We start from the raw sequence: 24,035 nt of genomic DNA on the forward strand, positions 1-24,035 counted from the left end.
ACCCCCCAACACAACACACACGCCTCGCCATCCCCCTTACCGGGCAGGTCTATCTTGTTCAGCACGGGGATGATGGTGAGGTCGGACTCCAGCGCAAGGTAGACGTTGGCCAGGGTCTGGGCCTCCACGCCCTGGCTGGCGTCCACCACCAGGAGGCAGCCCTCGCAGGCGGCTAGCGAGCGCGACACCTCGTACGCAAAGTCGACGTGCCCCGGGGTGTCGATCAGGTTGAGCGCGTACTGCTGGCCGTCGGCCGCACCGCGGTAGCGCATGCGCGCCGCGCACAGCTTGATGGTGATGCCCCGCTCCCGCTCGAGGTCCATGCCGTCCAGGTACTGGGCCTGCATGTCACGCTGGGCCACGCTGTGCGTGGCCAGCAGCAGCTGGTCGGCCAGTGTGGACTTGCCGTGGTCGATATGGGCAATGATGCAGAAGTTGCGGATGTGGGAGGGGGGGACCTGCAGGTGGGGGTGGGGTGGGGGAGATGGGGCCCTGATGGGTGAGCGCGCATGCAGGGCATGAGCATGCATGGGATAGAAGGTGGCCCCCCTTCCCTCCTTGGACTCCTGCCGGCGACGGTGTCGATGCCATCCAACGGCCCCACCTTGGCAACGTTATTGGCATGGGCGAGGTCGTCTTGCACGGACTGGTCCCCAAGCAGGGCGCCGACCGCCACGCGGGGGTGCCGGGGGGCGGATGATCGGTGTGTGGAGGGGGCATGCGGGGAGGCTGGAGCACCCGAGGCCCGATGGCGAGTGATGAGGGGGTGGAGCTCTGGGGGTTGGGCTGAACATGTGAAAGGAACATGGGATTTCCAGCCCCGGCCACGCCATGCCACAGAGCTGGCGCGCATGGTCTGCACCGAGCAAGGCATTCGCCCAGGGGTTTCGCAGCCGGCACGCTTAGCCAGGGGAGGGTGTGGTGATGGAGCAGCGCATCATGAAAACTCAACTTGTTGATGCGTACCAGGGTCGCAACTGTTCATGGGGTGTGATGCAGCAGAACCTCCGTCGGAGGGGCGATCCATAACTGTGTGATACCTGTGTGCGGCGCGTGCTGCGGGGTTAATGATGGGGAAGCTCCTCATGGAGTCCCGCCCAACAACCAAGCATCGTACACAAAAGCCAGGGAATCACAAACAGAGCGGGTCAGTCTCATGGGATCGATCAAGCGGCGAGGGGGGGGACGTAGAAGGACTGCTGCATCCGTCGCAGCCGAGGTGCTGCCCTGCGCCACTGCCGCCCGTTGGCAGTGATGGTGAGCAGGAACACGCGGTTCCCCACCGCAGTCGCCGACACCAGGACGTGGGGCTTGACGTCCCTGCACACATTTGGGGGTGGTTGAGGCCTCAGGGGTCGTCGAGCCGGGAGCAGGTGGGCCTGCACAGCGTGGGAGGGACGCCCACGGCCCGCCTCCTCACCATTGGTAGTAAGGGATGCCGTCCTTGGTTTCGGTCGCCGCCCGGATCACATCCTCCTCGGAGATGGGGCTGCCCGTGATCTCGGGGGCGAAGCCTGCAGGGCGGTGTCGAGGGGGGCAGGATGAGGAGGGCAGCAAGTCTGTGGCGCTGGGCTCTGTCGCAGCCAGGCGCGGCCTCACCTCACGCATCACACCCAGTCAAAGGTGTGGGGAGGCAGGGTGCGCCGGGAGGGAACCAGCGGAGGAAGCGCCGTGCAGGGTTACCAGGCCAGGCACGACTGTCCCCCCACCCTCTGCCCTCCAAGCAGCACCTGTGAGGACCTTCTCGGGGCTCCCGATGTCGCTCAGCGTGACGTTGGCATTGAAGCCCACGTCGAGGAAGCGCAGGATGGGGGCCACCACCACAGACAGCGCCCCCTCATCCGGGCTGGAGTAGCGCATGTCGATCTCGGTGCCCCCAAGGTCGGCGATGGACACGGGCTGCTCCTCCCAGCCCGAGGGGATGACCAGGGAGTAGCGGGGCATCTCGCTCCAGCCCACACCATGGCCGCCTGGTGGGGGGTGGGGAGGGGTCGACGTGGGGGTGCACCATGCACGAGGGCACGGATCATGGCACCCCGTGGTGTGAGCAAGCAGCGCCAAGAGGGTTTCTCGGGACAGGTGAGCCATGCACTCACCGGACTTCCCCTCTGGCCGGGTGTAGTGCAGGAACCCTTCGTCGTCAGGCTCGCCTGCCCCGGGGAGGCGCCCAGCGATAGAGCCCTGGACCGCCCCAGCATCATTCGGGAGGCCCGTGAGCAGGCCTGTCGACAGACCGAGCGAGGTCATGACCCGCCTCCTGTCCATGCGAAGCCCCTCTGACATCGGGGCAGGAGTTGCGGGGCGGTTCCTGTCCAGTGGCCCCGGATGGGCGCAGCAAACATGGAGGGCTCGACGCCACACAACGGCCCGCGATGCCATTGCAGGGGCGCCAGCAGTTCTCATTCTTCCTGAGATCGACAACATGTGAGAGAAGGCGACTGCCTTGGCTCACATGGAAGACATTGTAGTCCGTGACCCATGTGCTAGGGATTCCGGTTTCCACCCCACTTCGGCCTTTCATTACCGCCATCAGAGCCCAAAATCAAGCTTGATCGACCGCCAAAATGGCTGAAACACGGCATAATACATCGCAGCCGGCAAGCAAGTGTGCGTGTTCTATCCACAGGAACGTCCAAGAGGCGCGAATTTTGCCGCTTGCGTTTATTGCCCAGAGATGGTGCCCCCCAAACCCGAAGCCACCGACAGGCTGCTGTGGGATGTCATGCTTGCCTCCTGCTCATGCCTCTCCTCATCTCTTCGGAGTGTTTGCATGACGCACAACCGAGGGGCCTATCACACAGCATAGTAAAGGCTTATACCATCGGATGCAGACGACGCTCAGCAGTTCTCAGCATTCTGAAGGTTCTGCCCAATGGGGAGTGGGGTGATCCTCACACCTCCTCTATGGCACCCCCAAACCAATGAACAGCCATGCCATGCCACCACATTCCACGGTATCGACCTCAGCTTTTCTGGATCTGACGATGTATTAGTCTGCTGACAAGATGTGCTCAGAAGTCACCAGGGGAGATGAGGAGCCCATGGATTGACTGACCAGGACAGGAACCCACAGGGAGCCAAGAGGGCTCAGCAATGGAGAATACTTGGCCCAAGCGCAGCCTTCCACGGAATACTCAGGCACGAGCTGTTGGGGAAGACTCGCGTCTGGTGCCGCAGCCTCGAGCCCAATGCTCCACGTGACCTCCCGCCATTATGCCTCCTGTCGCGCTGCAGAGGCCTTTGCCACCCGGAGCTTATACTCCAGGTACTCGCACTTCTCATACGCATGGCGCTCCTCTTCACACTTCCAGGGCAGGAAGAAGGACGCTCGTCGGCACTTGTTCAGAGGCACCAGCTTGTCCGCACACCGATCCCGAAAGGCCATGTCGATCCTGGCCACCCGCATCTCCTCCTGTCAAGGGTGGTCCACAAGGACAGGATTCTCAGCGTTGCAGGTCAGTACAGCGCCACTCCAACCTTAGGCCATCAACAGCTTCTTGACACTTCCTCACTCACTTCCGTCAGTGGGAAATCAGCTGCCGATGTCATGCCGGGCCTCCCGTTGTCTCGCAAGCCCGAAGGTGGGGGACAACCCGACACGGGTGCCAACACGCGCGGCTCAACCAGGAGCCGTAAGATGTTGCAGAAGATCAGCGCCGCGATTGAACTCGTGGCCTATGGTCGACTATGTGTCTCAATGAGTATTAGGTCTTCCCCTCCAGCGTGCAAGAAGCTTGTCCCACAGGGCTCTGTCTGGCATGCTTTCCACCACCGAGGGACAGCGCTCCATGCCTCGGCAAGTTCTCGCTCGAGGAAGGGAGGCCTGCACGATGACGTGGTGTTGATTGAAACGATTATTGAGTGTAAATAAAGCGGGAGTCCCAAGCGCTGCGTCGAGATAGACCACAGCAGCATTGGTTCGGTGGCAGGCTGAAGTTGGTACCATTCTCGCAGCCTCTTGACATTGCGACCAACCCCAATCCACCACGAGCTGGTCACCGCTGCCATACGGAGTAGGATGAGCTGGCTTGCCCGGTATGCGGCACGCTACATCAATCAGCCGGGTGTGACGGTGCGGCAGTGCCCTCCGTCTCGAGACCTTGCCCCATTGGCTGCTGCAGCCCCTTCCCTGGGATCCTTCCTGGAAAGCATGCGGGCCCTCGTGCCCAGCTTAGCGGACATGGGCCTCCTGGCAGTTCCGAAGCGGAAGGTGCGCTGCCTGGGCCTTGCTTTGCCTGTGATGGAGGAGGCTGCGTGCATGGGCTCACTCAGTGCCTTTGACGGCTGCATGCAAAGGAGTTCCACATCTCCCTGTTGAGGACGCTCAGCTCATGCCGCATTAATTTACCAGTATTTGGCTTGCGTACCTTTATAACAGACCCAGTGATCAAATGCCCCTCCCCCGCCCTTCCCTGACAGGTGAGCCCTCACCGACGAGGCAATCGCAACTCCACCAAGTTCATCCGCTTTGTCCCGGTGGCAGCACAGTGTAGTCGCTGCAAGAGGGTATTCCAGCAGCATCAGCACCCCAGGAAATGCGAGGAGGAGGCCTGTCCTGCATTTGCCCTGCGACAGATGCCCAAGTAGTGCCTTCCAGTGGGGTCACAATGCTGCCAACGAAGCCCTGTGCCAAGCTGTGCTGATGTTTCCGCTTTCAAGCTGAAGATGCATCTATCACTCCCACTCCCCTCCATTGATGGCGAGAAGGACGGTGGCGAGCTCACAGAACCTGGCATGGGGCAAAGGCTCTGATAGTGGGAGGGGAGGGAAACAGCATCATGCTAGATGGACGAGCTCCACATTGGAGGGTGTAACGGCCTGAAACCCTTGAATGAGTATATGTTGGGCATGTGCTCCTCTTTGAAGAGGTTCTGGCCTCCCATCACTTCGCTCAAGCCACGCTCATGCTGCCGGCATGAATCACCACGTGCCCCAGGTCGGGGAATCCCAGACCCTGCCAACGCTGCGGGGGCGTGTTGCAGGGTAGAAGGGGCCAAACGTGCGGAATGGATGCCCTGCAGATCCCGACCGCACTCTTTGTCTGCGCACCGATACTGCAGTCCCACCCGCGCCACCGGGAGTGCCTCGCAATCGGCTGGGACAGCTCGCGCAACTTGAACCGCGTCTGCCAAAGCAAGCCTCATTACTGCTCCTCCGCGGCGTGTTTGGGCACCCCAGCCCTTTAACATGCCATTACACAGGCAGATGCCTCGCATCAGGCTCCTGGAGGGGCGTGCCGTGGCGTTGCTGCTCATCTACCGCTTCCTCGTGACCCCCGGCGTTGTCGCCACAGTGTGTGAGTCCTACACCGACGAGGCCACCTGCAACAACGTCATAACGTCCTCGGGAAGCTGCTTGTGGCAAAACGGGGAATGCACCACGCAGCTGGGCACCCTGCCCCCCGGCATGGTGGCCATCAGCGTGGCGTTGGAGCGGCCCGGCACCCCCTCCTCCACCTCCGCCTCCGGGACCGGCGTGTCATCCCCCCCTCCGCCCAGCCCGAACCCTGCACCCCGCCCTGAGGCAGAAATGCCAGGTCTGGAGCCTGAGTTTGAAGATGAACGTATGTGCGCGGAGTGGGCGCATGCAGAGTGCCGGCATGCCCTGTTTTGGTCAAGGCCACCATAATCCCTCACCGCCCCTCCTCCACTTCCTGCCTGCAGCACCCTTCCCAGGCCGCAGGCTGCTCGAAACGGGTGATTGCATCGATAGCCCCACGCCAGATACCTTCTCCTGCGAACAGCAGCGGGCGTGGGGCAAGTGTGCCGAGCAGTGGATGGTCGTGGTGAGTGCATGATGTGGCCGTTACTCGATGGGGGAGGTGAGGGGAAACCTTGTGAAATGTCTTGAGATCGTGTGTACGAAGCCAGGTGAGCCGACGCACCCATGTCTTGGAGCCTGGTCTGATGCCGCCAGAGGAACTCCCCCAAGTGCGGGCACCCTTGCGGCCAGCAGGCAGGACGGGCCCTGCGTTGCCGAGGCACCGGCCGCCTGCTCCAGTCGTGGCCCATAGAGCAATCCACCACCTTGCCGACTACTCAGCCCCAACCTCCTCAACCTTCCATGCATGAATGCAGGGCGGGTTCTGCCAACTGACATGTGGTGTCTGCATCCCGCAACCCCCCACGGAGGTGTTGCCGCCGCCGGCAGAGGTGCAAGAGCGTGGCGTGTGGGGCCTGGCATCCTAAATCTCGGCCTGTCCGAGCCTGATCAAGTGTATCCCCTGACGCCCCTACCATCTCCACGCAACAACCGCTGCAGGTTGCTAGCGTTTCCCCACAAGCAGAGTTCTGCTCCCAGGCCGTCGACTCCGGTCCATGCAAGGCGGCCATCACTCGGTGGACCTACGACGGCAGCAAGGGCAGCTGCACACCCTTTGTATATGGCGGGTGCAAGGGCAACGCCAACAATTTTGAGACGCTGGAGCAGTGCACGAATGCCTCGGTGGGGGCCTGCGGCGCGAAGAAGTCAAGAAACATCGGGCAGGCCGTGGTGACCCCTCCCAAGCTCTGAAGTCGGACGGGAGGATCTGGCGGGCCCCGCCCGGCCTCTGGCATCTCCCGACCTCGCGCCCTGCTGGACTGAATGTACGCCCTATCGCCACATGCATTCCCGGTCTGCATGTGAAGGAGATCCCTGTTTTCCGACATGTGTGTGCTGCCATCTCATGTGCTGATTGTCATATCGACGGCTTGATTCCAGCTGGAGGTGTGTTGGGGGCGTCCACTCGAGTACTGTGGTGGGACAGCTCAGAGGGATCGCACATCGATCGTCGCACCCAGCATGCATGCAGCGGTGCGGCGACTCGATCAAAATCTGCCATTGCATGTCGCAGGCTGTGATGCTGGGAGGCTCCCTGCATGAGGCGTGCTCCAGTTTCTGTCCGATGCCGTCGAGCTCGGGCGGCATTGACCCGGTCGTCCTAGCGTTGCGCCATGGCCTGTCCCGATGGGCAGACGCCGGACCTGACCCACCCTTAGGAAATGCACCAGAGGGCCAAGTTCAGGTGGGTACTGGGAGTCGGTGCTACGTGCCGCACTGTGAGCTGCAGGCTGTATGCCGTCATGCTGAATGCCCCTATGCCCCGGCCTCCATGCGTCCCTCTTCCTCCTTGTCTGTGCAGGTGGGTGCTCCATTTGCGTCCACCAGTCTGCAGAATCTGAACTCATACCTTGCCTCCAATGGCAGTGACATGGGAGGTGAGTGCGCGGGTGCAGCATCCACTCTGGGTCCCATCACGTGTGGTGGCACCTCAGGCCTTGACTGCCCCTCCATGCCCCCCCCTGCCCCAGAGCCCTCCTCCTCCACACTGTGCATCGAGCACAACAGACGCGGCCGGCGAGTGTACAAGGCATCCTTGCTGGAGAATGCCACGTCCTTCAGCACCATCGAGTTCAAGGCACGCCCGGGGCTCCTGGGCACCAGTCGCCCCTCCGCAGCGTCAGCGGCCCCCAAGCACAGCTCCACCCATGCGCCCCTCGTCTTTCCCAGCGTGACACCCTGCATCCTCCCCCGGCCTCTCAAACTCACCCCTGCCCCCACCCCCCTCCTTCCCTCCCCAGGAGTCCCGGCGCCGGCGCGCAAAGGACATCCTTGCAAACTACCTGCTGCCGCAGGGCTTTCCCGACTCGGTGGACCCGCAGTACGCAAAATACATGAGCTGGCGGGCCGTGCAGTACTTCTTCGGCGGCGCCCTGAGCGTCTACACCACCCGCTCCCTGCTGGGGTCGCTCGGGGTGGCCAACCGCGGCTCGGGCGAGGCGGCCGCCGCCATCAACTGGGTGGTGAAGGACGGCGCGGGCCGGTTCGGGCGCTTCCTCTTTGCCCGCTGGTGAGCGCTTTGGGGACGGGCCGGCCGGCCATGGCACGTGGTGCCAGATGGTTAACCTCGCGGAACCCGGCACCTGGGGGTGGCCTGAGACGGTGCTGCGCCGGTCGGATGCCCACCTGAGCCTTTGGTGACTGGCCCACTGATGACACTCCCCTTTCCCCCATACCCTCCCCTCCTGCACCTCCAGGGGCCGATCGCTGGACGGGGAGCTGAAGCAGTTCAGGCTGCTGGGCGACGTGCTGATGGAGGCGGGCGCTGCCCTGGAGCTGGCCACCGCGCTGGCACCCCGCGCCTTCCTCCCGCTGGCCTGCACCGCCAACCTGGCCAAGAACCTGGCTGCCGTCACTGCCTCCTCCACCCGCGCCCCCATCTACCGCACCTTTGCGCGCGTGAACAACCTGGCCGACGTCACGGCCAAAGGTGTGCGATCCGGGACGGGTCGGGCGGTGGCGGGCTCGGCGGAGGGGGAGGGCAGGGGACGGTCGCCGAAGGGCTGACCGGGGCCAGGGTCCCGGGCGATACCCAATCCGTGCAGGCACGGCGGATGCATGGCGCGCTCGTGCCTTGCCATCTGGCCGCCCTGCCTCTCTGTGCACTCGCCCCCGATCCGCCCCCCCCCCAATCGCGTGCGCTGGCGCAGGAGAGAGCGTGGCCAACCTGGCCGACATCGTGGGCACCGCCTTTGGCATAGCGCTGGCCCGCGCGGCCTGCCCCATCCTCCCCGCTTTCCTCGCGCTGTCGGCGGGGTACCTGTACGCCTCGCGCCGTGAGGTCGACTCGGTGGTGCTGCCCTACCTCAACCGCGCGCGCCTGGCCTACAGCATGCAGCACTTTGCGGCCACGGGTGGGTCTCGCTGTGCGACCCGGCGGGGAGGAGGGGGTTGAGTGCAGGGACATGCGCCCTGCGGGCACCGGCCCGACAATGTGGGGGGTCCGTGTTTCCTTCTGGACCGGTGGAAGGGCCAAACAGGCTGTCGGAAGGGGTCTCTACGCCCCATTTGGGCCCTGCACTCTCCCCGCTGCGCCTCTGTGCCACTGCCAGTCAGCATGGATTTCTGGTCCCTGGGGTCTGAGCCCGACTGTGCTTCCCAGCTTCAGCACCTCACCCCCCTCCAGCTCGTCTCCACGACCCCTCCCCCCCCCTCCTGCCTCCCTCCCCTCTACGTTCACGCAGGCCTGGCGCCCACGCCCGCGGATGCCAACGCGAACGAGGTGCTGCTGCCGCGCCCGGACGCCCCCGCCCGGCGCGTGGTCATCGGCGCCAGCGTGGCGCAGGCCTGCGCGGGCCAGGCCGAGCTGCGCGCCGCGCTGGGCACGCTGCGCTCGCAACGCCACGCGCTGACCTGGCGCCCCGACCACGGCACGGCCTACGTTCTGCTCCGCGACGACGCGGCGCCGCAGGACGCGCTGCGCGGCGCGGTGGAGGGCCACCTCCTCGTGGCCGTGCTGGCCGGGGCGGGGTTCGGGGCGGGCGGCGGCGCGGGGGCCGAGGCGGGCGGCGGCTCGGGGGCCAGGCCCATCCGCGATGCCAGCTCGGGGTCGCACCTGCCAGCCGCCGTACCCCGGCCCCAGCGCCGGGCCTGGTGGGCGCGGCGGCTGGGCGCAGGGGCCGGCGGCGGCGCGCTGCCCGGCTTCCGCATGCGCCTGGCCGCGGAGCTCCCCCCCGGGCTGGCCGGCGCGGCGCGGACGGAGGCGGCGCGGCCGCTGGTGGCGGTGGAGGCCGGCGGCCTGTTTGCGGCCTTTGCGGCCTCCGCGCAGGCGGCCGGCTGGGACCTGCACCACAGCACGCTCAACTCCCTCGACAACAGGGTGCAGATGACGACGCATGTGCGCCCACTCTGACCGAGCACAGTGCCCGGAGCGTGTTACAAGGGGGGCGGTGCCGCTGGCAAGGGCAGGGCGGATATGGGAGGGGAGGCTGACACGCACCGACCGGCATGGGGCTGGGCGGACAGGGTGGAGCTAGCCGTGGTGTTCCCCTGGCCGTGCTGCTCCCATCCCCCCGGGGAGAAGAGGGATGAGGGGGCAGCACCAGGCACAGGTGCGCATGATACGAAAGCTGCACAGACGGCAGCCCTCTCCCGGCCTCTGCATGCTCCTGCCTGCGCCAGCCATCCAAGGGGCAGTCACGTCCGCCCCTGGCTCACGAGTATCGCCAGCCTCATTGAGTGCCTGCCGGGGATGCATCCCCCATGCCCTCCACGCCATCCACGTCCAGGATGCGCAGCATGGTCAGGGGCTGCGGGGCGGGTTGGCAGAGGCGTGAGTGCCGGTGGCTGGTCGGCCAAGCCAGAGCCATGCGGGCGAGCCTGGCGAGGCCCGAGCTCCACAAACATGCCTGCCGGGATGGAGCCCAACCCCCACCCCGGTCCCAAGCCCCGACACCACACCTGGCGGTGACCCTTGGTTCGCCGCGAGTTCTTCCGTCGCCGCTTGTGGAAGATGAGCACCTTGCCATCCAGGAATTGCTCCTGCACGAGTTGGTTGCAGGGGCGGCGGTCGAGACCACGGCATGGCCTGGGCTCGAACGGAGGCAGACGAGGTGAACAGGCTCTCACGATCCGCGCTTCACCTCCACTGCCGCGGTGACGGTGATGCTCGGCACCACCGGCCGGCCGATGATGGTGGCGTCTGCCGTGCCTGCCAGCAGCACCCGGTCCAGGGTGATGCGGTCGTTCACGTCCACGCCAGGAATACGCTCGGTGACGATGGTGTCGTTGGGGGTGACCTTGTACTGTGTGCCGGCCAGCTCCACGACAGCGAACACCGGGCGGGGGGGGACGGTGTATGCCTCCTGCACCCGCTCCCTGAGCAGGGTGTAGGCGCTGGGCACGGCCTCAGCAGCGGGGGTGATGACGGTGTTCAGGGCGGTGTGGACAGACATCCCGGCGACGCCTCTGCTGAGGCTACTGCGTGACGCTACGAGCTGTGTGAACAGGGCCGTGGCGCGCCGCGCCGACATGGTGCGGCGCAGCTGCTGCAGCAGGTGCCTGGGCCCCTGGCGGTGGGACGGTGAACAGGGTGAAAGTACAACCAGGTCTGTTTACGGGCCCCCGGGGCGGCCGGTAGCGATAGTTTCAGCCTGGATGTACCTGTGTCGTTCGAGAAGTCAAAGCGGTCGGATGCACGATGTCTGGATGGGCGGGTGGTGTGTCGCGTCAGTGGCAGCAAGTTTCACCATTTGGCGCGAAATGGGCCTCACTCATGAATTTTACAGAGCACTCGCTCGTCTCCCTCGACACCTCCATGCGCGCAAAGAATGGTGAACAACTGATCTGTACATCAATCTCAGCACGGTGAATGTGGATGGAGCAAGGATCTATGCCACTGCCCCCCCACCACCCGGCAGCCGTATTATCAGGTTAGCGTACGCGGAAGCGCCAAGGTCTCTCGCGCATGGTCCATAGGTCCTCGTCATAGGCATATAATAATCCAGTACTGCATGGATCGAGTAAGATGACGGCCCAAGGCCGCCGCTGGTAGGGACCCGGCTCCGACATCTGGAGCTGGACGTCGCTGCGTGGAGGCCTGCCCCCTCCCCCCCTCACCCGCCATGCTGCCCCTCACCTCCAGTGGCCCCTCACGCCGCGGCAGCCTGCTGCACCTGACCAACAGTCCTGGCGGGACCCCCTCCCTGGGCCTGCAACCGATCCGCGACCCCAGCAACCTCCGCTTCCTGGCCGGGCTCCTGGCGGTCACGACCTGCCTCCTGTTCCTGGGCCTGCACCCCGACACCTACCCCCTGAGCGGCGCCTTCCCGCGCCGGCGCGGCCTGTCGGGCCTGGTGGCGGACAGTAGGCTGCTGGCTCGCCATGCGGAGGCGGCTGCGGGGGCCGACCAGGGCCCCACACCACGGCCCCTCCCCGCCTCGCCCGCGCCCACGCCCCCCGCCCTCCCCGCCGGCCTGCCCGAGGACTTTGATGCCGAGGCGTACCGCGCCTACCACCCCCACCTGGACCTGCCCAGCGCCCGCGCCGCCGCCGAGCACTACCTGGCGCACGGGCGGGAGGAGGGCCTGGTCGCGCACCGCCTGCGTGTCCTCCTGCGCTACACGGCCTGCACGGGGCTGATCAACCAGCACTACTCCCACATCGCCGCCTTCTCCCTGGCCTCCGTGCTGGGCGCGGAGGTGGTGCTGCCCCCCGCCGTCTGCCGCGACTCCTTCGCACACTACTTCTCTGTGTTCAAGGAGAAGAACGAGGTGCAGTGGGCACCCGTCCCCCTGGATTCCCTCCTGGACGTCCCTGCCCTCATCGCCTGGTGGAAGGCCAGGGGTATCCACGTGCACGAAACGCCGGCGCTGACGCCCTTCCCCGACCTCACCCAGCCCGGCGTCGCCTTTCCCCTCTACGCCCAGCCCGGCGTGGACCCAGACCTGGTGGTCAGGTGGGTGAACTTGCCTATGTCATGTATGGACTCTTCCTCAGGACAGGGACGGGGGGGATCGTCTCGGCTGTGAGGTGTGGCGAGGAGGATGGGGTCACACTGGACGGGAGCGGCATCGCCGTGGTCTGTGGGGAGGTTCTTTCGGTCGGTGGCAGTGGCGCCAGCTGCGGACTCGGCGCCTTGGCGCCTGTGGCGCTCGAGGCTCTTGCCGACACGATGGCCCCCGGCTGGGCGCCGACACGCCACAGGTACACATGTCTGCACACACGGTCGCTCCACCCTTTGTTTGACCTAGGGTGGAGGGCGTGTACCTGAAGAACATGGAGCTGGGGGAGCTGGTGGACCTGGCGCGGGAGGCGGTGGTGGGCAGGGCGCGGGAGCGCCTGCTGGCGGCGCGCGGCTCCTCAGGCCCGCCCTCGGCCGCGGTGCCCTATGTGGTGCTGGACCTGCCCTGCTCCTTCTTCATGCTGCGCACGCTGAGCGACCTGGGCCTGGTGTCCGGCGTGGCGCGCAGCCTGGCCTTCGCCCCAGCCCTGCACGCGCTGGCGGACCGCGTGGTGGACGAGATGACGCGCGGCGGCGTGCTGCCCTTCAACGGCGTGCACCTGCGCATCGAGAAAGACGCCCGCGACTGGGCCATGATCATGGGAGGGGAGCAGGTGGGTGATCTGGGGGCCTTGGGGGGGTGGGGGAGATGATGCGGAGGGCCAGCTGGGCGGAGATGTGAGGGGAGGGTGGGTGATCTGGGGGCCTTGGGGGGGTGGGGGAGATGATGCGGAGGGCCAGCTGGGCGGAGATGTGAGGGGAGGGTGGATGACTGGGACGGATGTGGAGTGTCTCGGTGGTCCCGCCTGGTGGTCGGTGCTTCGGCTGTCAGGCTTGTGCGTGGACGAGCCCACCACGTGCACGGAGCGGCGCACGACATCGACGCATGCATGCCCCAACCCAGGAGCCATGGCCCAGCCGCCCCACTGCCAGCGCCCCACCCAACCCCCCACACCCGCCACGCTCCCGGTCCGTCGACCCTTGCAGGTGGTGTGGCAGAGCTACGTGAAGACGATGCGCGGCGTGGGCCAGAACGAGAGCGTGCCGCTGTATGCCGCCAGCGGCATGCTGACCTACGGCGCCTCCACCGACATGCTGCGCACCGTGGCCTTCCTCAAGCACATGCGCGTCTGCTCCGAGATCCATCACAAGGAGATGTACATCCCCAAGGCCGAGCTGGAGCGTGAGTCCTGGCGTGGGGGGTGAAGGGGTTGTCATTCGTCCTTTCTTGGCGTCTGCGGAGGGGGAAGGGGAAGAGTGTGAGAGGGGGGATGCATGCGAGGGGAGGATGTGATGGGGGCCGGAGTGCCGCCACAGCAGGCTGGCTGTGGAGGGCAAGCGCTGTCCTAACCGCGCGCTGGCGCGGTGCGGGGCCAGGTACACTTGGAGGGGGCGCCGTACGGCGGCGATGGCGGCCAGCCTGGCCTGCATCGTGTGCGGGGGAGCCCCCTCCGCTCCCCCTCTCACGCCCCTTGCCTCCATCCCCTCTTGCACCCCCCCCCCTTTCCAACAACAGTGCTGAACAGCGAGCAGGAGGCGCTCCTGGACTTCATCGTCCTGTCCAAAAGCCGCCTGTTTGTGGGCTTTGGCTCCTCCACCTTCTCTTTTTACCTGCGAGAGTACCGCTCGCTCCAGGTGGGCACGCCTGGCTCGGAGGGCGGCTGCAGGGCGGGAGGGCGAGCGCCTGTGTCAGGCCACGCCGGTGCATACACTCGGGGGTTGAGCAGCAAGCCCTCGGCATGCTGCACCCGCTGAGCACTGGGCTTCCAGGCCCTTGAGTCTCCTCCCCCATTCCCACCCACCATGCACAGAACATGTCACGCTCGACCTCGTCCCTGGTGGATGCCTCCATCATCGGCACCGATGCGCTCTTCGCCTCGGCTGGCACCGTGGTCTGAGGCCGGCGCGCCCAGATCCCCGACGTCGTGAGCGCATGAGAGCCCGAGCCTCGCCCCCCGCCCCCCCCCCTCCCCCTTCGTATTATACCTGTCCTCTGTGCTCTACGCAGCGTGAGCCCGGCACTGCACGTTTTCTTGCCCATGAGTGGACGACGCTCTACACCTGGAGGCGAGAGACTTGCGTCCTCCACTTCCCAGGATTGCGCCTCCTCGAGTGCCTTTGGCAAACACATGGATCCTTCTCTTCCTCCCGTCTTTCAGTGCTCCCCGTCCCTCCCCTTCTTCCCCTTGCCCCTGTAGCGGAATCTGCACCCCCCTGCTTGTAAAACGCTGGCATGGCAAGCAGCACCCTCACGGTGGCATCTGTGAATGCACATGGATTAAAAGGAGCGGGATCACGGGCGAGTCCGCCGCGTCCAGCCGGCAGTCGCCATCTACGGGCCCTGGCCGGCGGCCCTCTGCTGCGCCTGCCAGGCCTCAATGGCCGCCTGGGCGGCGGCGCGCTTGGCGGCCCGCCTCTCCGCCTCGGCACCCCCGCCTGCGGGTGCAGGAGCGGCTGCCGCCGCCTGCGCCTGCGCCGGCGCGGGCGCCGCCCCTGGCGCAAACCCCCAGGTGGGGAAGGCCAGCGGCGCCACGATGGCCGGGACGCCGCCCACGACGACCCTGAGGCCCAGCGGCCCACCCGCGTCCGTCCCCGCCCCGACGCCCTGCTCCAGCGCCGCGGCCTGGGCGGCGCGGGTTCGCAGGAAGGCCAACGCCAGGTGCCGCCCCGCCGGCGTGGTGCCCGCGCTGGTGACGGTGCCCAGCCGCGCGGGCGGAGCGGGGGTGTCGGATGACGTGATCGAGGCGGCAGGCGACGTCATCGGGGCGGCGGTGGATTGTGAGACGGCGTCGGCTGACGCCCCTGCGCCACCAAGGGAAGCCGTCTCGCCGCCCGCCGCCGCCACCACCACGGCGTCCCCCGCGCGCACAGGCCCGCGCGCCTCCAGCCCCACCAGCCGCTGCTTGACCAGGCCCTTGCTGTGCACCTTACTCAGCGTCTCCTGGCCCATGTAGCAGCCCTTGCCCAGACTGACGGCGTGGTACAGCCCCGCCTCCAGCGCGTTAGCCTCCGGGGTCAGCTCCGCGCCGGGGAGGGGCCGACCTGCCACGAGCAGCGCGGCGCGCAGCAGGCCCTCGCCCGCGGGCAGGCAGCGCTGTTGGTGGGTGGGTGGACGTTAAAGGGGATGGGTCTGGGCGTGTCGCACTCCTTCCGCACGGCTGCCGTGGATCCCAGGGTTTGGCAGGGGGCGACGATCCAGCCCGGGAGGGTCCCCACCGCTGGCAACCAGATGAAGTCCTGACCCAAAGTCCCTTCAGTCCATGCCCTGCCTCAGACCAGCAGCCCCCGCTCACCTGGTCGCCGCTGAGCAGGGCCATGGCGTCGCCGAGGGGGCCGACGCAGACCAGCGTGACGACGGGCGTGGCCCTGCCCAGAAGGGGGTCCCGCACGACACGCACGCTGCGGTCCCCCGCCCAGCGCGACGCGTGGCTGGACCCGGGCTCAAAATCAGGGCCGGTCACGAGGCCCTGGGATCGCGCAATCCCCAGGGCCCCGGGCCCCAGCAGGCTCAGCATGGAGGTGGCCGACGTGACGTCCTCCACGCTGACCTGGCACGGGGCCAGGCGCCGGGGTCAAGGGCCGGCCCATGCCAGGGCCACACCAGAATGAAATTACTGCAGGCCTGCACAGCATCCCCCCCATGACATCCCCCAACCGCCACGTCCAGGCATGCCTTGTCTGAGGGGAAGATGTGGCGGTCCAGGCGGTCATACACCGGGCCCTGCATGCCGGGGGATAGCAGGAGGAGCACGCTCTCCTCACTCTCCACCACGACCAGGGCCAGGTCCACGGTGCGCCCAGTCGCCGTCACAAACACCTGGGGGGATGTGAGAAAGAAGGTGGGGCTGGATGGGAAGGTAGGGACGCAAGCGCCGCATTTCCATGTACACGCGCTGTGTTCCTGTTTGAGGTGCCTCCTCATAAAACGCTGCCTCCATCTTCAAGCGCCATGCATCCATTGAATTCCCCAACATGCAAACACCGCACCGTTTCGCAGCACTGGCCAGGTCTCAGGTTGATCACATCCGCAGTGGACTGACCCTGTAGAAGGGGCAAGGCTCCTGGCCCCACCAGCCGCAGCCTGCCCCACTGGGACCTGTCCACCACCACACACTGGGAGTCAGCTTCACTACACCCGCTCAAGGCATCCCATGCCTGCTGGTCATTGCTGGTTACCTTGAGTCCCTGGGAGCACCATACGGATAGGACATGAAAATTTTACGACTGCATTTGGGAGATTATTCCCACCATCTCGCTTACATTTGGCCATAAATGCCTGTGCACATGTCCCCCAAAACTATTCTGCATCATGGCTGTTGCCAACATACCTCATGCCCAGGTAATTGGCTTGATGACGCTTGATGGTCGGGGCTGCTTAGGCAAGCACCAACATGACGGAGGCCTTTCTCATGATATTGCAGAGGTAGTAGCTTGAACGGAATACCATTATAATAGCGTGATCGACGGTGTTGGACCAACGAAGGACGAGCCAGAGAGGAGCTTATAATTGGCAACAAGCTGCGATTCGTGCAACCTGGACTGCAAGACATTCTACAGTCTCAGACACAACAGCAAGCGATCCCTCGATCCTAATTGAATGCTGATTTTGGTATTCGATTTTTTGTTTAAAGCGGATGGTGCATGTGAGCCTGTGCATCCACCGCATGATGCGCGCACGTGGGCCGGATTGAGATCACCATGACCCGTCAGCACAAGTTGGGTCATGTCCTGCAATGGAGGCCCATGGGGCGCAACAGGTATGCCCATCCGTGCGGGTCGTCAATACATTTGGTATAGGTTAGCCTGTTTCTCGACATCAGGGACGATGCTGGGCGGGATGACGAGCAATCGCACCTTATCGGGACAGCCCCTCCATGCACCCACCAGGACCCGCAGGGCGGCGCTGGCGCGGCGCGCGGCGCCCAGGGCCGAGCATGTCCTGATCTCCAACACCAAGAGCGGGGGCCATGCCTTCCTGGGCCTGCACCTGGCTCAAAGGCTCCTGGAACAGGGGCATGAGGTCACCATTCTGAATGCTGGATCCAAGGTGCCGAGGCACGTGGTGGTGGAGATGCGGGTGTGCTGATGGCTCTAGCGGCTTCATACGTGGACCACATCTTCCAGGCGGATCGAGACCAGTAATTCACACCCTTGCGCCACACCTGCAGGAGAAGCTGGAGAAGAACGGTCCGTTTGCAGAGTATGCCAATGTCAAGGGGCTGGAGGTGGTGTGGGGGGATGCGACCGACAGCAGTTTCCTGGAGTCCCTCAAGCCCTATGATGTCGTCGTCGAGAATAACGGGAAGGACCTGGATACCTGCAAGCCCTTGATCGACGCCTTCAAGGTGATGCGGCATGGGATTTGGCTGGCGGTGCGGGGTCTTCCTGATTCTCTGGGCAAGGTTGTGGTTACCATGCCTGACGCACCTCCTCCAATGCCATGCCGGGACATGGCAGGGCTCCCCCTGCATGCATCGATGAGTCCATGACGCCCGCAACTTGGACGCTGCAGGGGCGCAAGGGCACCCAGTACATCTTCATCGCCTCTGCCGGGGCATACAAGCCCGACCCCAACCAGCCCCCGCTTGTGGAGGGGGACCCCCGCAAGGAGTCTGCTGGTGGGCCCGGGTGGAAGGGGGGGGGGGGTATTACTTTACACTGGGAGCCTCCCTTTGACCTGGGACTCCATCTCCGGCCCTGCTCTCTATCCCTCTGTCAGGGCATGTGGCCGTGGAGAAGTACATCGAGCAGGAGCATCTGCCTTACACCGTGTTCCAGCCGCTGTACATCTATGGGCCGCACACCGCCAAGGACTGCGAGCAGTGGTTCCTGGACCGCATCCTTCGGTGGGGGAGGGAGGGGAGGGAGGGTGCGCGGATTGCGGCCCCGAGTGCACGGCCAACCCCCTCCAGCCCACGCCCTGGCGTTCATGGCACCCCCCTCCCACATGCGCTCCGCCTCCCAGGGACGAGCCGGTGCCCGTCCCCGGTAACGGGCTGGGCCTGGTCACGCTGAGTCACGTCGCCGACGTGGCGGCCATGGTGGCCGCGGCGGTGCCGGGCAAGCCGGCCGCCCTGGGCCAGCACTTCAACGTGTGCTCCGACCGCGCGGTGACCCATGCAGGTGAGTGGGGCGAGGGGGGCGCGGCAGCGACGGGGGGCTTGGAGGTGGCCCTGGCGCTGTGGCGTGGACTCAAGGGGTGCTGTCTAGTCCCCAGCCAAGGTGGTCTGCATGCCCGGTCCTGCAGGCATCGTGCACATCCTGGCAGAGGCGGCGGGACGGGAGGCACGCCTCGCGCCCTTTGACGCCGAGGAGACCGGGAAGCTGAAGGCCACGGGGTTTCCCTTCAGGTGAGGGATGCCGGGAATGGTGTGGAGAGCCGCATGACTGAGGGTAAGCAGGTCCCCTGCCTCTGCTGGGCAGTGCTGCCGCTGCAATGTGTCTCATGCGGTGGGGTTTGAGGCCTCTCTCGAACATCTGCAAAATCACAGATGCTCGATCCCAAGCAGCATCGTTGCGCTTGTTGCCGAAATCAATGGCTCACTCTCCGGTGCAGGCCTGGGCACTTCTTTGCCTCGTCGGACAAGGCCAAGCGTGAGCTGGGCTGGAAGCCAGAGCACACGTTCACCCAGGATGCAGCCGAGGTGAGGACGAGCGAGTGCCTGCGCCAGGGTGCAGCAGGCAGCAGTGCGTGGAAGGTACCCCTGTGCGGCTTTCAGCTCTTGTGCAGGCACTCAGTGCCGGGTTGCTCCGCACACGCAGCTGGTGGAGGCCTACAAGGCCTCTGGACGGCTGGACCAGGAGATGGATTTCAGCGGAGGCTCGGTGTGACGGAGGCCCGCAGGCTGAGAAGCATGCATGGCACACTGGATCAGGACCATAATTCAGGCTTGCATGCATGCTGAGGGATCTCCTGGAATGCCGATATGTAATAAAGCAGAAGCCACGGACGTGGGTGTTGGGCAAACCCCCCGTTTTGGCGCCAGCCGCGAGGCGAACGGATAACCCACGAAAGGCACCCGCAGTTCCCATCTCGCCGGCACCCTCCGAGCGAACTCCGTGGCAACCAAACATTTGACTGGATCATTCCCGTTGGTGCTTCGGGAGAGCGAGTGGTTAACAGGCATCGACTCCGCCTGCTGCCACTGGGGTCGCCATGGTCATGCTTGCACCTGTGCAGGCATCCCTCAGCAGCCTGAGCCTGCATGGGGCCGGCGCGGCGCTGAGGCCCTTCACGACGTCTTCATCCATGCGTCAGAGGAAATGCACGATCAGCTGCCGCAGCATGGAGGCCGGTAAGGACTGTGGGTAGGCCTTTGCGAGGCGGACAGACGACGCACGGTGGCCCATCCTGTCCCACCCATGTTGCCACCTCCACAGCCAAACATCCACCCTTGCGCCAGGTGTGGGAATCTTCGGCACCAAGGCTGGCATGACGTCCATCTACAAGGATGGCAACATGCTCCCCGTGACGGTGGTGGCCCTCGAGCCCGGCAACATCGTGACCCAGCTCAAGTCGGAGGGCCGGGAGGGGTACAACTCCGTGCAGGTGGGGTACCGCGTCGTCCCCGACCGTAAGATCACCAAGCCAGAGCGCAACCACCTGGCCAAGGCGGGCGCGCCGCCCATGAAGTTCCTGAGGGAGTTCAAGGTGAGAGAACTGGGGGAGGTGGTGCCAGCCCCCAAGGGGTACTCTACTTGTGCACACCGCACCTGGCCCAGTTACTTCGACTCCTTGAAGCCATGCATCCCACCCTCTCTTCCCCCACAGGTAAAGGACACCCAAGGACTTGAGCCTGGTCAGGCCTTGAACATTGCCTCGATGTTTAAGGAGGGCGACTTTGTGGACGTTGCCGGCACGAGCATCGGCAAGGGATTCCAGGGTGAGGATCGCGTCTTGTTGAGCCGTGCGCGCATGGGAGCTGCAACTCAAGATGTGGGAGGAGAGGGCCTCTCTATGAGTTGGGCTACGGCCTCACGCAGGTGCTTCAACCCCCCCCCCCCCCCCCTCCCTTAAAGGCTGCATCAAGAAGTACAACTTCCACCGGGGAGCGATGACGCACGGGTCCAAGTCCAAGCGCGAGCATGGCAGCATCGGTCCCGGCACGACCCCGGGTCGCGTCTTCAAGGGCGTGAAGATGCCGGGACAGATGGGGAACGAGCGTGTCAAGATCCGCAAAGTGGAGGTGAGGCGGGAGTGTGTTGGGGCGCCAGTGTCTGCAGACGCCCTGCCCTGTGAAGAGCAGCGCTTGCACCTCGTCTGGAATGCCTTGCCCCAGAGCAGAGAGACACCCTTACCTCCCCCCCCAAACAACCTCAGGTGCTTCTGGTGGATGAGGAGAACGGTGCGCTGGTGCTCAAGGGAGGACTACCGGGCAAGGCTGGCAACGTGCTGGAGATCTGTCCGGCCAAAATCGTTGGTGTGAATGTCTGATGTAAGTCGGTTACAGGAAAGGAATGCTGAAGTCCGAGGTGGGAGCAGGTGCGCGCGTACGGACACATTCGGTCCGAAATACAGCTTCCGAGGGCGCCGCAGATGCCGGGAAGATTCGATCAGATCGGGGCGAGCGGTGTGACCGGATGTGTCACCTTTGAGTTGTTTCATTCCCTATCCTGGAGTTGAGAGTCATACTGGTGATTCGCAGAGGATGCGGCGATGGCTCACCTAGGTAGCGCGACCCCTATTCGACGAGTGGGGCAGTTGCTGACGCAAAGCATGAAAACGCCAGGGGAGTCGTCGTGTACGGACCTGAAAGTGCAAAATCCAAATTATACGAGGCTGAGTGGATGGTGGCGTCCCAATGAAGGCACTCTTCCAGCTCGGAAGGTGCCTGAGCTGGTTGTGAGTTGGGGAGGGACAGGGTCGCGGTGCGAGCACCCGTACTATTCCAAGCCTTCCTGGCATTAGCCTTTCAGAATGAACAAGAGTATGACAGCACGCCTTTAATGCTCAATCGCGACGATATTGAGTTGCATAGAGCAATCATGCATGATTCTTGCCACGTCGGCTGGGGGGGGGGAGGGTAGGTCCAGGAAACGGACTCTCTTGAAAACGACCCCGCCTCCAGGGACAACACACCTCGATCGCATAACACAACAAGCGCCTCTGTCGACGTCTAGGTCCTCTTGCACTTGCATATTCGCTATACTATTCATTGCAGAGCTCCTCACGCTTGGAAATAGGGAAGCCAACATCAGCGCACAGACCTTTCGCACGGGCCGTGCGGCCCTCTTCGAGCTCCCCGGGCCATCCATGGATGGTCGAAACCCTGGTGCCTGAATCGATCTAGAGTCCGGGCTCCGGTAGAGACGTCCCCGTCCGTGCTGGTGGCCCGCGGGCGATACGGATCAGGAGGACAGGTTTAGGTGCCTAGGGCGTGCAGGCACAGACTGAGAGGCATCGATGGTGGGTAGGCGGTGCTCCTGCAATGCTCGAGTTGCTGCACATGTGCAGTATTTGCGGTTTATAGCTATTCTGGATTGCCGGGAGAGCAAATGCCGGGATTCTGCGACGCTGCGCGCCCGAGCCCGCCAGGCAAGGTCCAAACTCAAACACATCAATTCCCCCGCCATCTCGCAGCAAATCGACACCGCTGCTCATCAGAAGGCATCATGTCAGATCAAGAGTCTGGAGGCAAGTGCAGGGTGCGTGCCGAGGGAGTGTGCTCGGCGATCCGAGGCCGGGCTTTGCAGTCGAGCGACCGAATCATCTCCACACACACCCCAGGTGCCATTCTCTGAGTCTTGGAACAGCCTGCATCAGAGTGAGACCGCGTCCGGCAGCCTGGGCCCCCTCCTAGCGAGCAGCGATGGCAGCAGCCTAACCATCGCGGCTTGGGGGGGCCTCGGTGTGGACGGACATCCGGGTGCTGGTACATCGTGGCGGGACAGCTCCATTTCACCCATGTCTCGACCCCCACTTGGCCTGGAACAGCACCCCGCACCCTCCATCGACCAGGACATCATCGGCATGCTCAGGTGTGGTGGCCATGCTGTACAGTGCTTCGTCTGCAAGGTCCTTGAGAGTCACCAGCAACAGGGTGCCCCCCCCCCACAAAACAAACATGCCACCCGCTCCTCACTACCTCCCCCTGAGCATCCTCAACCCGTGCCCGCCCCGCTCAACCCCCACTCTGCACCCCGGGCATGTGTTCGCAGCGTGGCGTACCAGCAGGAGGCGGAGCTGCGCCCCGACGCCGAGTACCTGCACCGCCACTCCCCGACCTCGGCACGGCACGGCCCGCGCCTGTCCGCCGGCATGCGCCGCATGGGCCTGGGCTGGATGGTGGAGGTGGCGCTGGACCAGGGCCTGACCCAGGAGGCGCTGTCGCTGGCAGTCAGTCTGTTGGACCGCTACATGAGCGCGGCCCAGGTGAGGGTGCCGGCAAGAGAGGCAGCCGTCGTGAGCATGGTCCGTACCCTGCCAGCCTGATGCCCTCGGGGGCAAGGCTCACGGTGAATGTGGATCATCCTAGAACTGACCCCACACCCGCTCTACCACACCCCCCCCCCACACACACACACCAGACCTTCCCCGTCGCAAAGTTTCAGCTGGTGTGCACAGCCTGCCTCCTCATCGCGGCCAAGCACGAAGAGGTGGGGCCCCTGCTTGTGGGGTGCAGCAATGGTGGCGGGCGGTGGACCCCTGCATGGGCACATGCCCTTCACCTCTGGGCGGGATCCCTCAGGGCACGAGACGCTCGGGTGACCGCCGCGGTCTGGGATGTGTCGATGCCGCCCAGGATGCCCCTCCGAGCTGCTCCCCCCCGCCCGCCTGAAACGCAGGAGGTGCACCCCGCAGTGAGCGAGCTGACGGGCCTGAGCGACGGCTCCTTCTCCGAGGCCGATCTGCGCTGCGCGGAGCTGGCGGTGCTGCAGACGCTGTCCTACCGCGTCAACTGCCCGACCCTCTACACCTTCCTCCTGCTGCTGAACCGCGCTTTAGGCCTCAACCCCCGCTCCAGCGCGCTGGCCTGCTACCTGACGGTGTGCTGGCGCGGACGTTGTGCAGTATGATTTGGGTTGCAGTGTGTGGGGGCTGGGTGGTTGGCCTTGAGGAGAGTGTGAGGGATTGGGCGGTTCCCTGTGACGAAGCTGCTGGCTGTGATGGTGGGTTGGGTGAGCCCCTGGGTACTGGACATCTCTGATTCCTCCTCCTTCCCACCCACCTGATGTCTGCTGGGCCTCTGACCCCACTTCCTCCCCCCCTCTCTGCCGCAGGAGCTGTCCATGCTGGAGTACGGCATGCTCGCCTTTGCGCCCTCGCACGTGGCCTGCTCCGCCGTGGCCCTGGCCAACCTCTACTTCAATGAGCCCCTGCCCATGAGGTAAGCCAGCTGGTGGTCATTCCAAGAAAGGAGGGATGGTGAAGGGGCTGGGCGCCAGGGAGCGCATGCGCGCCGCGCTCTGCGTGACCCCTCCCCGCCAGATGGTGTTCGTGGTCACGACTCCCCCCTCCCCAACCCTCCCCAATCCCCTTCGTTTGATCCCCTACCCCCGCCCAAAATCTATACTCCCTGTTGCAGTGCGATGCTGGCCACCATGCCCTACACCCCTGCCTCACTGCTGCCCGGCATGCAAGCCCTGCTGCACCTGCATCAGGCGGCCCACGGCGCGCCCGCCGGCACCGAGGCGGCGGTGGTGCGCGACAAGTTCCGCGCCTACGAGTGGCAGGGCGCGGGCACCGTGCACCCTTTCCAGAGCCTGCCCGGCAGCCTGACCGCGGGGCCCTGGGCGCTGATGGGTGCGGGGCCGCCGGGCAAGTCCTAACGCG

The 24,035-nt window shown here is 64.9% G+C and overlaps 12 protein-coding genes across 12 annotated transcripts in view; 7 read left to right on the plus strand and 5 right to left on the minus strand.

The window, feature by feature from the left end:
- F751_0812 (Elongation factor 4) overlaps positions 1–807 on the minus strand; it is a gene marked incomplete at both ends in the record, with an annotated part of 6,230 nt that extends 5,423 nt beyond the window's left edge. Inside the window, 2 exons of the mRNA XM_011397631.1 lie at positions 41–458; positions 739–807. Of these exons, the coding sequence (XP_011395933.1) occupies positions 41–458; positions 739–807 (487 nt within the window). The remainder of the gene's footprint in view (positions 1–40; positions 459–738) is intronic.
- Positions 808–1,166: 359 nt separating this feature from the next.
- F751_0813 (PsbP domain-containing protein 4, chloroplastic) lies at positions 1,167–2,247 on the minus strand (the record flags this gene model as incomplete). Its single annotated transcript, XM_011397632.1, has 4 exons — positions 1,167–1,320; positions 1,421–1,514; positions 1,731–1,970; positions 2,097–2,247. The coding sequence occupies 4 exons, from the start codon at positions 2,245–2,247 to the stop codon at positions 1,167–1,169; spliced, it is 639 nt and encodes a 212-aa protein (XP_011395934.1).
- A 964-nt stretch (positions 2,248–3,211) lies between these two features.
- On the minus strand, positions 3,212–3,406 carry F751_0814 (NADH dehydrogenase [ubiquinone] 1 beta subcomplex subunit 7; the record flags this gene model as incomplete). The annotated part of the gene is made up of 1 exon (XM_011397633.1): positions 3,212–3,406. The coding sequence occupies one exon, from the start codon at positions 3,404–3,406 to the stop codon at positions 3,212–3,214; it is 195 nt and encodes a 64-aa protein (XP_011395935.1).
- A 1,010-nt stretch (positions 3,407–4,416) lies between these two features.
- F751_0815 (hypothetical protein) lies at positions 4,417–4,587 on the plus strand (the record flags this gene model as incomplete). Its single annotated transcript, XM_011397634.1, has 1 exon — positions 4,417–4,587. A coding segment is annotated over one exon (171 nt), but the record flags the coding sequence as incomplete, so codon positions are not given.
- Positions 4,588–5,187: 600 nt separating this feature from the next.
- Positions 5,188–6,513, plus strand: F751_0816 (Amyloid beta A4 protein; the record flags this gene model as incomplete). Its single annotated transcript, XM_011397635.1, has 3 exons — positions 5,188–5,536; positions 5,664–5,785; positions 6,262–6,513. The coding sequence occupies 3 exons, from the start codon at positions 5,188–5,190 to the stop codon at positions 6,511–6,513; spliced, it is 723 nt and encodes a 240-aa protein (XP_011395937.1).
- A 373-nt stretch (positions 6,514–6,886) lies between these two features.
- On the plus strand, positions 6,887–9,673 carry F751_0817 (UPF0420 protein C16orf58-like protein; the record flags this gene model as incomplete). Its single annotated transcript, XM_011397636.1, has 9 exons — positions 6,887–7,006; positions 7,124–7,199; positions 7,293–7,492; positions 7,563–7,831; positions 8,019–8,251; positions 8,472–8,675; positions 9,006–9,043; positions 9,107–9,268; positions 9,590–9,673. 9 exons carry the CDS (start codon positions 6,887–6,889, stop codon positions 9,671–9,673), a joined length of 1,386 nt encoding a protein of 461 aa, XP_011395938.1.
- Positions 9,674–9,992: 319 nt separating this feature from the next.
- On the minus strand, positions 9,993–10,715 carry F751_0818 (50S ribosomal protein L21, mitochondrial; the record flags this gene model as incomplete). Its single annotated transcript, XM_011397637.1, has 3 exons — positions 9,993–10,070; positions 10,222–10,302; positions 10,404–10,715. The coding sequence occupies 3 exons, from the start codon at positions 10,713–10,715 to the stop codon at positions 9,993–9,995; spliced, it is 471 nt and encodes a 156-aa protein (XP_011395939.1).
- A 669-nt stretch (positions 10,716–11,384) lies between these two features.
- On the plus strand, positions 11,385–14,160 carry F751_0819 (hypothetical protein; the record flags this gene model as incomplete). Its single annotated transcript, XM_011397638.1, has 5 exons — positions 11,385–12,217; positions 12,513–12,876; positions 13,250–13,445; positions 13,779–13,897; positions 14,074–14,160. 5 exons carry the CDS (start codon positions 11,385–11,387, stop codon positions 14,158–14,160), a joined length of 1,599 nt encoding a protein of 532 aa, XP_011395940.1.
- Positions 14,161–14,594: 434 nt separating this feature from the next.
- On the minus strand, positions 14,595–16,709 carry F751_0820 (Aminomethyltransferase; the record flags this gene model as incomplete). The annotated part of the gene is made up of 6 exons (XM_011397639.1): positions 14,595–14,698; positions 14,843–15,356; positions 15,556–15,810; positions 15,918–16,079; positions 16,250–16,303; positions 16,650–16,709. 6 exons carry the CDS (start codon positions 16,707–16,709, stop codon positions 14,595–14,597), a joined length of 1,149 nt encoding a protein of 382 aa, XP_011395941.1.
- A 251-nt stretch (positions 16,710–16,960) lies between these two features.
- F751_0821 (Chloroplast stem-loop binding protein of 41 kDa a, chloroplastic) lies at positions 16,961–19,093 on the plus strand (the record flags this gene model as incomplete). Its single annotated transcript, XM_011397640.1, has 9 exons — positions 16,961–17,019; positions 17,222–17,339; positions 17,431–17,607; positions 17,775–17,880; positions 17,982–18,108; positions 18,228–18,385; positions 18,510–18,612; positions 18,819–18,906; positions 19,025–19,093. The coding sequence occupies 9 exons, from the start codon at positions 16,961–16,963 to the stop codon at positions 19,091–19,093; spliced, it is 1,005 nt and encodes a 334-aa protein (XP_011395942.1).
- A 325-nt stretch (positions 19,094–19,418) lies between these two features.
- On the plus strand, positions 19,419–20,696 carry F751_0822 (50S ribosomal protein L3-1, chloroplastic; the record flags this gene model as incomplete). The annotated part of the gene is made up of 5 exons (XM_011397641.1): positions 19,419–19,557; positions 19,666–19,913; positions 20,034–20,145; positions 20,282–20,448; positions 20,583–20,696. 5 exons carry the CDS (start codon positions 19,419–19,421, stop codon positions 20,694–20,696), a joined length of 780 nt encoding a protein of 259 aa, XP_011395943.1.
- Positions 20,697–22,166: 1,470 nt separating this feature from the next.
- F751_0823 (Cyclin-A1) lies at positions 22,167–24,031 on the plus strand (the record flags this gene model as incomplete). The annotated part of the gene is made up of 6 exons (XM_011397642.1): positions 22,167–22,240; positions 22,421–22,634; positions 22,790–22,858; positions 23,048–23,248; positions 23,483–23,589; positions 23,788–24,031. 6 exons carry the CDS (start codon positions 22,167–22,169, stop codon positions 24,029–24,031), a joined length of 909 nt encoding a protein of 302 aa, XP_011395944.1.
- Between the last annotated feature and the right edge of the window lie 4 nt (positions 24,032–24,035).

This window comes from Auxenochlorella protothecoides (genome assembly GCF_000733215.1).
Source record: "Auxenochlorella protothecoides strain 0710 unplaced genomic scaffold scaffold116, whole genome shotgun sequence".
NCBI lineage: Eukaryota > Viridiplantae > Chlorophyta > Trebouxiophyceae > Chlorellales > Chlorellaceae > Auxenochlorella > Auxenochlorella protothecoides.